The sequence below is a fragment of the Nycticebus coucang genome, chromosome 3 (assembly GCF_027406575.1).
Source record: "Nycticebus coucang isolate mNycCou1 chromosome 3, mNycCou1.pri, whole genome shotgun sequence".
Taxonomy (NCBI): Eukaryota; Metazoa; Chordata; class Mammalia; order Primates; family Lorisidae; genus Nycticebus; species Nycticebus coucang.
Window position 1 is genome coordinate 243,953 of NC_069782.1, and position 12,973 is coordinate 256,925.

The 12,973-nt window shown below is 46.9% G+C and overlaps 2 protein-coding genes across 3 annotated transcripts in view; one reads left to right on the forward strand and one right to left on the reverse strand.

Moving 5' to 3' along the window:
• The window catches only part of SYCE3 (synaptonemal complex central element protein 3), a 28,608-nt gene extending 19,021 nt beyond the window's left edge, over window positions 1-9,587 (forward strand). Inside the window, exons 3-4 of one of the 2 annotated variants that reach the window (XM_053584108.1) lie at window positions 5,269-5,325; window positions 9,283-9,587. In XM_053584108.1, coding sequence (XP_053440083.1) covers window positions 5,269-5,325; window positions 9,283-9,440 — 215 coding nt within the window. In that variant the 3' untranslated portion in view covers window positions 9,441-9,587. The remainder of the gene's footprint in view (window positions 1-5,268; window positions 5,326-9,282) is intronic. The other variant, XM_053584109.1, reaches the window with a different exon arrangement.
• Window positions 9,588-10,967: 1,380 nt separating this feature from the next.
• On the reverse strand, window positions 10,968-12,950 carry KLHDC7B (kelch domain containing 7B). Its single transcript, XM_053584104.1, has 2 exons — window positions 12,694-12,950; window positions 10,968-12,660 (listed from the first exon to the last, which is right to left on the reverse strand). The coding sequence occupies exons 1-2, from the start codon at window positions 12,807-12,809 to the stop codon at window positions 10,977-10,979; spliced, it is 1,800 nt and encodes a 599-aa protein (XP_053440079.1). The 5' UTR covers window positions 12,810-12,950; the 3' UTR covers window positions 10,968-10,976.
• Window positions 12,951-12,973: the final 23 nt, after the last annotated feature.

Here is a 12,973-nt window from a genome sequence, read left to right on the forward strand (position 1 = left end):
AAACCCAGTCCCACCCAAAAACTGCAAAAAAAACAAACAAAAAAAATAGAGGCTCGAATCCATCCCAGTCCACCATACAACAATGACGACTGCAACCAAAAAATAGCTGGACATTGTGGGGGGTGCCTGTAGTCCCAGCTACTTGGGAGGCTGAGGCAGGAGAATCACTTGAGTCCAAGAGTTGGAGGTTGCTGTGAGCTGTGATGCCACAGCACTCTACCCAGGGTGACAGCTTGAGACTCTGTCTCAAAAAAAAAAAAAAAAAAAAAAATAGAGGCTCAGGCACCCTGTGGCTCAAGCAGCTAAGACGCCAGCCACATACGCCTGAGCTGGCGGGTTTGAATCCAGCCCGGGCCCACCAAACAACAATGATGGCTGCAACAAAAAAATAGCCGGGCATTGTGGTGGGCACCTGTAGTCCTAGCTACTTGGGAAGCAGAGGCAAGAGACTCGCTTGAACCCAGGAGTTGGAGGTTGCTATGAGCTGTGATGCCACCGCACTCTACCCAGGGCGACAGCTTTAAGGCTCTGTCTCAAAAAAAAAAGAAAGAAAAATTTGCTAGGAGTTGTGGTAGGTGCCTGTAGTCCCAACTATTTGGGAGGCTGAGGCAAGCGGATCACTTGAGGGCCAGGTAGCTGGGAGTGGTTCTGAATACAGTTCTCATGAATTGTAGTCACACCATGGCTTCAGTTTCCAAACACTTGTCTGGGAGCAGAAGATTCTGCTACCAAGCTCAAGTAGCTATTGTCAGGGTACTTTCTCTGTGGCCTCTTTATGGTGCTGGTCACAACTTAATTTCCCTCAGAGAAATCTCAGAAGTGGCATATCATTACTTCTGCCATATTCTACTGGTCACATGGATTGACCCTGCACTTATGAGAGAGGACTACCAGAAGGCAGGAACTCCTGAGGACCAACTTGGAGGCTGGCTCCCCGTCTAAGTAGAACATCTAAAATGCAAATGACTGAAAATAACAAAGTTTAGCAAGGTAGCTGGATAAAAGATCAATATACAAAAATTAATTGCAACTACTTCTTTGCTGCTGGTATTTTGCCACTAGAGAGTCCAGGTGATAGGAGGGAAGTCTAAGGGGTAACATTAGACTAAGGGAAGTCTTTGGGGTAACATTTAGCTACTCAGAACTTAGAAGAAAAGCAATAAGTACAATGACAGATATTAGCAGGCATGGTTGTTGAACTCGTCCTAGGTACTGTGCTGAGCCCTGACACACTTTATTCAGTTTTTCCCTCACAGTGACCTAGTGACAGATATGCTTTTATGGACCCTTTTTACGGATGTAGAAATGGAACCTGAGTGGCATGAAACCTGGGGTTCCAGGTGGCGGGCATCAGGGCCAGGACACACAGTCTAGCTCCGGTGCTCTTAACTAGAGCCCCTGAGTTAAAGAAAAATAATTGCCAAAAAATTAAAACCCCAGACAAGTGTCCCCATTAGAATAGATAACTAATGGAAGCATCCTATTCAGTATGATCAATTAATTGCAAAGCAGAATTTTGGGGCAGAGTTATAATTAATATACCAGCAGCAAAGAAGTAGAACTAACATTTTTTAAAGGCACCATTTACACTAACAATAACAGTAACACACACACACAAATCTATAGACTGCCTCAGAAAACATTTAACAAGAAATGTCCAAAGCATTCTCAATTTTATAGAGAAAATTAAGAAAATGTTCTCAATTTTATAGAGAAGATTACTAAACTTGACTAAAAGATATTAAAGGTAAAAATAAATGAAGCCACTACATTCATGAACAGGAAGGCTTAATGTAATAAATGTATCAGTTCTTCCCATATTCCATCCAAGGGTAAAAAGTAGCTCTAATCAAAATCCTATTAGGGTTTTTTATGAAACTTGACAGGTTGATTCTAAAACATTTGCAAGAGACCCAAGAGTCAAAAATAGCTAAGATACTTATGAGGAATACAAATAAAGACAGGGAATTTACCCAGTAATTAGCAAGATTTATTATAAAGCTATATAATTAAGCTCCATAGTTATATAAAATTATATAGTTAAGCTATATAATTAAGGTAATGTTATGTTGACTTAGCAATAGACAAGTTGAGATGTAGAATATATCAGGAGTCCCAGAAACAGATACACACACACACACATTTTTATCCTTTCACCCCATTTCTCTGTTACAACATATATTGCTTATTTCCTTCCCAGCACCTTTCACAATCAATAATGTGTGTCTTTATTATCTGTCTCCTCCCACTGCAACTGGATGAACATTTCATGAGGGCAGAGTGTGCCTATCATGTATAACTGCTGTACCACCAGGGCTGCCGTACAAAATGCCAGCACAAGGTGATGTCTAACAAGCATTCAATGAATGAATGAAAAAGTCAAAAGAAATATGTGCATGTCTGGAGGATTTTCTGATGATCATGATTCCCTCTTATCCTATGTATTCTAATTATTTTTTCTTTAATCAAATAACAAGAGGGCCATGCAATTGCCTTTCTGAACTGTGCTTTGGTGCTATGTTACCAGCAATCACAACTACAGACATAGAAGAACCACTTTCCATTTTCTTTTTTTTTTTTTTTTTTTTTTTTGTAGAGACAGAGTCTCACTTTATCACCCTTGGTAGAGTGCCGTGGCGTCACACAGCTCACAGCAACCTCCAACTCCTAGGCTTAGGTGATTCTCTTGCCTCAGCCTCCCAAGTAGCTGGGATTACAGGCGCCCGCCACAACGCCCAGCTATTTTTTTGTTGCAGTTTGGCCGGGGCCGGGTTTGAACCCACCACCCTCGGCATGTGGGGCCGGCGCCCTACCCGCTGAGCCACAGGCGCCGCCCCACTTTCCATTTTCAATTCATACATCCCTGTCATAAAGAAGACCCATAGAAAAGTTTTCTTTTAGGAAAAAGGTGTTTTCAACAATGGATTTGTTTTCTTTTTATGATCACTGAATTTTCTAACTGAGCATACTTTTTCTCTGCTTTGGCCTAGGAAACTCAGAATTCCAGCTTCTATGTAGGACTACATGAGATTCATTTCTGTGAACTGTTTCTTTTTCCCCTGAATTTTAATTTCTTACCCACTCTAACTTTGCCCTGAGCACCTCAATTATTTATTTTATAAGATTTCCTTTTTTTGCACAAATATTCAATTTAATTGTTCACATAATTCTACCTTCTCCAAAACACTGAGACATGAAAGTAATTCAGCCAAGTTTTTTGCTACTTTGTAACAGGAATCACTTTTTCTTCAGTTTCCAAAAGGATGTTCCTCATTTCTGTCTGAGACTATATCAGAATGGCCTTTGTGACCTATATATATGTGTATATGTATATAGATTTTTTTTTTTTTTTTGAGACAGAGTCTCACTTTGTTGCCCTTGATAGAGTGCTATGACATCACAGCTCATAGCAAACTCAAACTCCTGAGCTCAAGCCATTCTCTTGCCTCAGCCGTCAAAGTTGCTGGGACTACAGGTGTCCACCACAATACCTGGCTATTTTTGGAAATGGGGTCTTGCTCTGGCTCAGGCTGGTGTCAAACCTGTGAGCTCAGGCAATCCACCCGCCTCCGCCTCCCAAGTGCTGGGATTACAGGCATAAGGCACTGTGCCCAGCCGATGATCTGTATTTTTACCAACATTCTATTCATGATTCTCTGTATGTTCTCTAAGTAGATGGAGGCTTCTCTCCAAATCTCTTGTCTTTCTGAGTCCTCAGAAGAATCACCTTTAAAACTGCCTCTGTGGCAGTATCAGCTTCTAGTATGCACTTCAAAACTCTTCTAGCCTCTATCATCGCCTGATTCCAAAGCCACTTCCACACTTTTAGATGTTTTTTACAGCAACACCCCACTTCTTGGGATCATACAACAAATTACCATAGACTGAGTGGCTTAAAAAGTAAACACTGGGCTTGGTGTTTGGCAAACACCAACCAGTGCCAAACAGGGACTGTTTGGGCTGATCTTGGCAGTCCTGGCAGTGAGGAGGCAGCAGCTTGGCAGCCAGGCTTTGTGAAGGCTCTTGGCTCCACACCCACAGGGCACTCAGCAGGTACCTCTCCCCACTGCTAAGATGCTAAAGAGGAAGGTCAGCTCTGCTAAAAGTGCTATGAGAGAAGAGCCTAAAGACAAGATCAGCACGGTTGTCAGCTAAACCTGCACCTGGAAAAGGGGAAACAAAGCCAAAAAAGGCAGCAGCAAAGGATAAATCTTTAGACGAAAAAAGTGCAACCAAAAGGAGAAAGGGGAACAAAGGGAAAATAGGACAAAGTGGCTAACCAAGAAACTAAAGAAGATTCACCTGTAGGAAATGGAGAAACTAAAACTGGGGGGAGTCCAGCCGCTGATGAAGCAGGAGAGAAGCCGCCAAGTCTAATTAGTATCATCCACCACATCTCATCAGTAGTCCCTGTCTTCCTTCTTGTACAATCCAGAGGAATATTTTTATCAACTGTTTTGTAAGTGCAAGTTTTAGAAACATTTTTAAGGAGGGAATCCCACTTCATCCCATTTTTTACATGTAAATCCTTTTTTTTTTAAAGAGGTAAAATCGTTTTCTAGTTGTCTATTTTTGATACAACCAGAAATTACAATGGGAGGTTGAATTATGGGAGGCTTTGACTGTCTTGCATATCAGCTTAACATTCCATAGATGGGGATTAGTTCTTATATCCTATCATACAAAGCATACTAAATGGCAATATGGAATCCCAGTCCTGAATTTCATGTCTTGAATATTTTTAACTACTTCTATTCCCATGTTGTTTTTTACTAGAATTTTTTCCTAAAGAAAGCCGTTCCCTTGATAATAACTCTCCCTGTCAGAATTGTGTACATTCTGTAACATCTTTGATTGTGGTTAGTCCTGTTTTTCTAATAATTTAATTTGCTGTGAAAAATTGAAAAGTTGAGTATGTAGTATATTGATAATAAATTGTGAATTGGTACCCAGCTACTTGGGAGGCTGAGGCAAAAGAATCACCTAAGCCCAGGAGTTGGAGGTTGCAGCTATGCGACACCACGGCACTCTACCAAAAGCGATAAAGTGAGACTCTATCTATAAAAAAAAAAAAAAAATTGTGAATTGTTGGGACTAATGTAGCAGTTTATTAACATTGGAAGATACTGGTACTTGATATCCTCTTGAGGAAAATTTGCCTCCAAACTTTAAGGTGGAAAGTCACTGGACTATTTAAAAAAGAATTGTAATAAATGGCTTTTTAGATTTTGGGTATGTATGTTAAAAAATTTTTTTTGTTTCTCACAGTTCTGGAGGCTGGGAAGTCCAAGATCAAGGTGTTAGCAGATCTGGTGTCTCTTCCTGGTTTGTAGACAGCCACCCTCTGTATCCTCACATAGCACCTCACATACCCTTACAAACAGAAAGTAAACTCTCATGTCTCTTCTTATAAGGGCACTAATCCCATTCATGAGGTCTGCACCCTCAGGACCTAACCATCTCCCAAATACCCTATCCCCCAATACCATCACATTGCAGCTTAGGATTTCAACATATAAATTTGGTGGCTAGTGGAGGAGACACATATCAGGGCCCAGGACTGGCTGGGTCTCCAGCCCCCTGCTTATCTAGCTGGACTCAAAACAGCTGTGCTGTTATCTTGCTCAGGAACAATTGCTTTTAGGTGCCTGAGGGCTATTTGCTTTAGCAGAAGGGAGAGAGAGATAGTCTTTGAGCGTGATGTAGTCTTAGAAGAATAGAGCTTTAGCAGTCTATAGCAGAGCTTGGTAATAGAGAATAGAGTCTTCAGCAGAGAGGCACCGGGCTGGTGTTCTGCAAGCAGGAGAAGCGAACTTGAGTCACAGTAAGTGGGTCTGTGATAGAATGTGCATGCTCCCGACTGCCTTCTCCAGCCTAATATAGAGCTCATCTCATGACTCTTTTTTTTTTTTTTTTTTCATCTCATGACTCTTAACACCACAGGTGTAGAGACTGCCAATTCACTAATGCTCTCATCTCACGAGCTCTCATGCTTGTTAAGAGAGCTAAATCCCTCCCCATGACATTTTCACCAAGGTGTTCCATTATCAAGCTATACAGGTGTAACTTATAACGCTCATTCCTCCTAGCCATAGGCTATATGGGCTGCTACAGACACAAATATTCAATCCATAACATGTGTGCTAGGCAGTTTATATACATTACCCATCTAATCCTCATAGCAAGCTATAAGATTGGCATCTAATGTATATTTTATAGACAAGGAGACTTAGGTTAGTAAGTTTGAGCCACTTGTTCAAGTCACATAGTAAGTGGAGATCTAGAAAGAAAACTCTGGGCTGGCTTCCAGGTCCCTGCTTTGCCTGCTATCCAAGTGGCCTAAAAGGTGGTGTACAGACTCCCTACACCAGAATGATTCAGGATTCTTGTTAAGAGGCAGGTTTGGGGCCAGCCACAGTGGCTCACACCTGTAATCCCAGGACTTTAGGAGGCCAAAGCAAGAGGATCACTTGAGGCTAGGTGTTCAAAACCAGCCTGGGCAACATAATAAGTCCCTTTCTCTGCAAAAAATAAAAGTGTGTGGGTGGTGGTACATGGGTAAGGCAAAGAATTGCTTAAGCCCAGAAGTTTGAGCTTGCAGTGAACTATGATCCAACCATTACACTCTAGCCTGGGCAATACAGCAAGACTTTGTTTCAAAAAAAAAAAAAAAAAAAAAAATGGGAGGGCCAGGCGCCAGGCGCTGTGACTCACACCTCTAGCACTTGGGAGGCCAAGGTGGGTGGATTGCCTGAGCTCACAGGTTCAAGACCAACCTGAGCCAAAGTGAGACCTCATCTCTAAAAATAGCCAGGCATTGTGGTGGGTGCTTATAGTCCCAGCTACTTGGGTGCCTGAAGCAAGAGAATCGCTTGAGCCCAAGAGTTGGAGGTTGCTATGAGTTATGACACCATGGCACTCTACCGAGGGGTAACAAAGTAAAACTCTGTCTCAAAAAAAAAAGAAGGCCAAAGTAGGAGGATTGCCTGAGGTCAGGAGTTTGAGATCAGCCTGAGCCAGAGCAAGAACCTGTCTCTAAAAATAGCTGGGCATTGTGGCAGGTGCCTGTAGTCCCAGCTACTCGGGAAGCTGAGGCAAGAGGATTGCTTGAGTCCAAGAGTTTGAGGTTGCTGTGAGCTATGACATGACAACACTCTACCGAGGGTAACAAAGTGAGACTGTATCTTAAAAAATAAATAAATAAAGACAAAGTAACCAGGTGTTATGGCACATAGCTGTTATCCCAGCTACTTGGGAGGTTGAGGCAGGAGGATGGCTTGAGCCCAGCAGTTTGAGTTTGTAGTGAGCTATGATCATACCACTGCGCAGAGCTAGACCCTATCTTGAAAAAAAGCAGGTTCTCACCTCCAAGACACCTCTATGAGTTGTGGGAAGGAGCAGTAGTCAACATTTTCAGAAGTACCCTAAGTGACACTCATGCTTCCTAATGTTCAGGAGTCCCTGTATTGGCTACACAGTCGTATGAGTGCTATCTATTGAGACACTGCACATACCTTTTCTAAGATTTTTTCCCTAACCCAACGGATATTGCTATGTGTAAAACTTCAGGTCTGCTATGATGCTGACTTTGGTTTTGTATAGATCCACAGTGTGAATTTATGTGTTTAATTATTATTTTTTTTAGAGACAGGATTTCCTTCTGTCACCCAGGCTGAAGTGCAGTGACAGGATCACAGCTCACTATAACTTCTAGGCTTAGGTGATCCTCCTTCTTCAGCCTCCCAAGTTGCTGGGACTACAGGCATGCACCACCATGGCCAGTGATTTGCAAAATTTTTTGTATGGGATCTCACTATGTTGTCCAGGCTAGTCTTAAGCAGCTAGCCTGAAGCAATCCTCCTACCTTGGCTGCTCAAAGTACTGGGATTACAGGCATGAGCCATCATACCCAGCCTGACCTGTGCATTTATTATTAGTCATTCTGCCTATATCCTCTTTGGTTAATTTCTTTGAGGACATAGTTTCCTAAAGTACTTTTTTAGCCCAACAAAGAGGAGTTTTAAGAGGTTGTATTTACTATGGTCAGCTGTCGCACAGAGAAGAGATGACCTTTGCTATGTATAGTTGAGGGTAGAGCCACACCAATGGGAAGAGTGGGGTGGGATTTCTGGACACTTCCATTGAATTCATACAAGAAGCGCATGCAGGGCGGCGCCTGTGACTCAGTGAGTAGGGCACCAGCCCCATATACCGAGGGTAGCGGGTTCAAACCCAGCCCCAGCCAAACTGCAATAAAAAAAATAGCCAGGCGTTGTGGCGGGTGCCTGTAGTCCCAGCTACTCTGGAGACTGAGGCAAGACAGTCACCTAAACCCAAGAGCTGGAGGTTGCTGTGAGCTGTGACATCACAGCACTCTACTGAGGGTGACAAAGTGAGACTTTGTTTGTTAAAAAAAAAAAAGAAGGGCGGCGCCTGTGGCTCAGTTGGTAAGGCACCGGCCCCATATACCGAGGGTGGCGGGTTCAAACCCGGCCCCGGCCAAACTGCAACCAAAAAATAGCCGGGCGTTGTGGCAGGTGCCTGTAGTCCCAGCTACTCGGGAGGCTGAGGCAAGAGAATCGCTTAAGCCCAGGAGTTGGAGGTTGCTGTGAGCTGTGTGAGGCCACGGCACTCTACCGAGGGCCATAAAGTGAAACTCTGTCTCTACAAAAAAAAAAAAAAAAAGAAGTACATGCCCACCTATAGGCCCAGGAAGTGCTGCCCTCAGATTGCACTGAGAGGGAAAGAACAAGAAAGTCCATCTGTAGAGTGTTAAAAGTTCAAGGACATCTTCCAAAGGAGGAGCCCCTGGCCTGGGCTTTAATGAAAGCACAGAGGTGCCCCAGGTGGAGGAGGGCAGGCATCAAGGCCACTGAACATGAGGTAACATGAGACTCAGGTCTTTCAGGACTGGGAGTGGTCAGCCCCACTTGAACGTGTGAGCTTGAGTGGTTGTTATGGCTCCTTGTGGGTCACACCTCCTAGCTGTGAACTGCATGTGGGTAAGGACCTGTACTTCCTCTGTCTTTGCTCACATTTCAGTCTGATTTCATGTCAGACTGGCCTCCAGCCTTCTAATGTATTGGTCTGGTGTATCCAGAAATTGACTTGCCTGACAGTAAGAAATGTCATGATTGCTGTTTGTAGGCAGTATTTTTATGGGCCCTCTCAGGGATCTGGCCCCCTGGGAGCTGATGACAGTAGAGGCATCTGGCCCTCCACAGGTGCACCAGAGCTGCAGCTCCACCCTGTGGCCTGACTGGGCCTGTCTGGTTGTTGCAGTGCAGGCGACCTGGATGGCCTACGACATGGTGGTGATACGCACTAACCCCATGCTGGCCGAGTCCATGCGCCGGCTGGAGGATGCCTTTCTCAACTGCAAGGAGGAGATGGAAAAGAACTGGCAGGAGCTGCTCAATGAGACCAAGCGCAAGCAGTAGGCCCTGCTGCCCACCCCAGGCCGCTCATCCCAGCTGCCATGCCACCATCTCCCTGTGTAGAGAAGCCACCGGGGGGTGGAGCTGGTGCCCAAATATACAGCTGTATGCACTGTACTTGTTTCTCAATAAACTTATTTTCAAGCACAACCCTTTCTGTCTTATGCTGTGATCTACCCAGCCTATACCAAACCCGTGAATAAAATATGACAAGTGTAAGATACAGATGCTTTCGGTGAATTAAACATGTATCTGGTGCCATTTGTGCTGAGCATAGAATAAAAAGCAAAAACAGGCCAGACATTCAGACCTCAGGTTGGGATAGGCAGCAGTGTCCAATCAGACAATCAGATTTATTCACCTCCTTAAAGTGAGTTTCAAAGTGGGTAAGGAGAGGACATGCATTATTGATTGTGCTGTTGTGTCCCAGGCACCATGCAAGGTGCTCACATTTGTGTTCTTATCCCCCACAACTCTCATGAGTGATAGATGTCCATTAACCAAATTTTATAGAAGAGGAAAAAAGGAAGTTAAATGTCTCGTCCAAGTCCACACAGCTAAAAAGCAGCAGAACTAGGGTGAAACCTGGGTGTCATTTAGAGGTTGGCTGGTGGGAAGTGGGGTGGGATTCTGGAGGGGCTGAAAGAGGCCCCACAAAGCTGCAGAGAATCATGAGCCCAAGTGGTCATGGATGGTCAGTACTAGGCCTGTGGTCAGGGGCTATAGACAGCAAAGCAGTGCCTACCCAACCCAAGTTCACAGACAAGCGCCCCAGGCCCTCAAAGATTCACAGCACCAATCAAACTTAGAAGGGATACAGGGTTGGTACCTAGGTAGAGCTTAGCTAGGCTCCCAGAAATCTTAAGGGCGGACAGAAAGTCCCAGAGGGGAGGGTGTTACCTGGGGACTTTCTCGCTCCCTCTTCACCCATGAAAGAACATAAGAAGTGTGGGCCAGGTGCAGTGGCTCATGCCTGTAATCCTAGCATTCTGGGAGGCCCAAACAGGTGGATTGCTTGAGTTCACGAGTTTGAGACCAGCCTAAGGAAAAGTGAGAGCCTACCTCTACTAAAAATGAAAAACTGAGGCAAAAGGATCGCTTGAGCCCAAGAGTTTGAAGTTGCTGTGAGCTGTGACTTCATGGCACTCTACCTAGGGTGACAAAGTGAGACACTGCCAAAAAAAAAAAAAAGAACATAGGAAATGTGAATGATTTCCAGCCATCTCCTCTCTTGGTTCAGCTCTTGGAACAAGGAGAGTCCTACAGAGGAGGGTGGGGGTTGAACCAGCCAAGATATAGAGTAAGCAAGTAAGTAACTAGGGCAGCAAACAGCCTGGGTGTGGTGAGGGGGCCAAAAAGGAGGCTGAGGGAGCCTGGGCTGGGGGTGGGGGAGTTACACTCCAGATAAAACTGACAACCTTTAAAACAGTAGACTCATTGTAACAGAAAAGGAATGTTGTTCCAGAAACAACAGCCCCCTCCTGTGCCCCACATCCCCTCAAGTCTCCCCACACAATGGCCTACTTCTCTACTGGCCACTCATAGGGAGGTCTGCAGCCAGCCCTCATGGGGCAGAGTCAGGATGAATGGACAAAGGATGCCCTTACTCCCCAGAGGGAAGGGCTGCAGCTCCCTAGCCTGGAATTGGGCTGTCCCCTCAGATACTGTGAAGGTGGCAGTGACCTGGGGGTTAAGGCAGTAGATGGTGTTGCCCAACACAGTGCAGCGGAGAGGGGTGGGGGCTGGCAAGGGCAGGGAAGCAGCCCGGCTCCAGGAGCCCGTCACCGTGTTGTAGCGCATCACTGCAGCACCGACACCCCGCAGAAGGTCAAAGCGGTACAGGAAGCCTCCCAGTGCCACAATGTCACTGGAGCGCCGGTGGCTGGCGCTGTAGGGGCACTCATCCCAAGCATCCTTCATGGGGCTGTACCTGAGCAGGCGGTAGAAGAGGTGACCCCCTGTGACATAGATGTCCCCCCGACAGGCCACAGCTTCATGGGCCACAGGGAAGGTGCCTGCAGGGAGGGGCGCACGCAAGGTCCAGGAGTCTGTGCGGGGGTCGTAACACTCCATGCTGTACAGGCACTCGCCCCCGATGGCATACAGCAGCCCGTCCAAAGCCACCAGCTTGAGCTGGGCTCGGGCCTGCTGCATGGGCCGCACCTGGCTCCAGATATTGGTCAGAGGGTTATAGCAGAAGACCTCGTTAGAGCAGACAGCCTTGGCACCAGAGCCACGGATGCCCCCAGCCAGGAACAAATAGTTGTGCATGGTGCAGAGACCACAGCCCCTGAGCGGGGCCTCCTCGGGCACCTGGGTCAGGGGCCGCCATGTGTTCTCTTGGGGGTTGAACACGTGTAGGTGCATGCGAGGAGACAGGGGTGCAGGCCCTGCCACAGGAGCCTCCTCTGCATGAGCGCCCCTTGTGAGCCCTGAGTGGCTCACCTGGTAAAGGCTGGGTAGCACAAGGACCCCCAGTACCGGCTGGCCCTGGCCTGTGCGCAGACTCAGGATGCGCTCCCGGTCAGCCCCACTCAGCTGCCGGTACAGGTGAGGGTCTCCCAGCACACGCAGCAGGTTGTTGCTCATCAGAGCGTAGGTCTCCTGGGCCAGGCTGGGTTCCCTGTGCTTCTGGGCAAAGGCCAGCACATCCAGGCAGCTGCCCAGGTCAAGCCGCTGCCGCAGAGCCACTGCAGTGGCAGGCTCCAGGGCCTGTGAACTGAGCTGCCGGGGCCCCTCCACTACCCCCCAGGTCCTGGGCTTCTGCAGAAAAACCATGAGTTTTTGAGCTTCTTTCTGCTTCTCTGTGAGCAGCCCAGAGCTCCCTACAGCACTGACCCCCTTTCCTGGTGCCTCCCCCTGGTGCCATGGGACTGCCTGGCCAACCTCCTGCTCAGAGCTCTGGTCTATTTCACACAGGCTGTGTTTCCATGGCTGTGGCTGGGGAACAGGCTGTGAGTCCCCCCTCACAGCAGGGAATGGTGTGGAGCCAGATTGCATCTGCACAGGGGGCTGGGAGTGGGGACTCAGCATTAGAGCACCAGACAGTGAGTCTAGACTTTTCTCCTGGGTCTCCTGTCCTCTTGGGCCTGGGGGAGAGCCTGGCTTGGGAGCCCTATTGGTCTTGGAGCTTCTTGGCTGTGGCTGACATCCAGCCTCAACCAGGCCCTCTATGCCTGCCCCTGTGACCTTCCCTGCTGAAGAGCTGTGCCTCTCCTTGAGACTGGGGATGGCCCCTTCAGAGGGAGAATCAGACTGTCTATCCTCAGAGCACATGCAAGTGCGAATATCTGTAGGTCTTCCAGGAACTCCCTTTGGGGAACTCTCTTGGGACCTCTCTTGCCTGGGGAAGGGGTGGCTTCTAAGAACCATTGCAATAAGGTTTCCCCAGCTAGTTACGATTTGTCCTTCCTGGTAGCCCTTGGAGAGAGCCTGAGGCACAGGCTTTGACCCACTAGCTGGAGCAGGGACTGAGGAAGGGGGAGTGGTTGAGAATGGGGATGGGGCTGGAGCTGGGTTTGGGTTTAGGGTTGGGG

Coding starts and splice junctions, on each gene's coding strand:
- KLHDC7B (XM_053584104.1), bottom strand. CDS start 12,809: ATGGTTCTTAGAAGCCACCCCTTCCCCAGGCAAGAGAGGTCCCAAGAG. Junction 12,661..12,693: donor ATGTGCTCTGAGGATAGACA/GTCTGATTCTCC, acceptor GGCCATCCCCAG/TCTCAAGGAGAGGCACAGCT.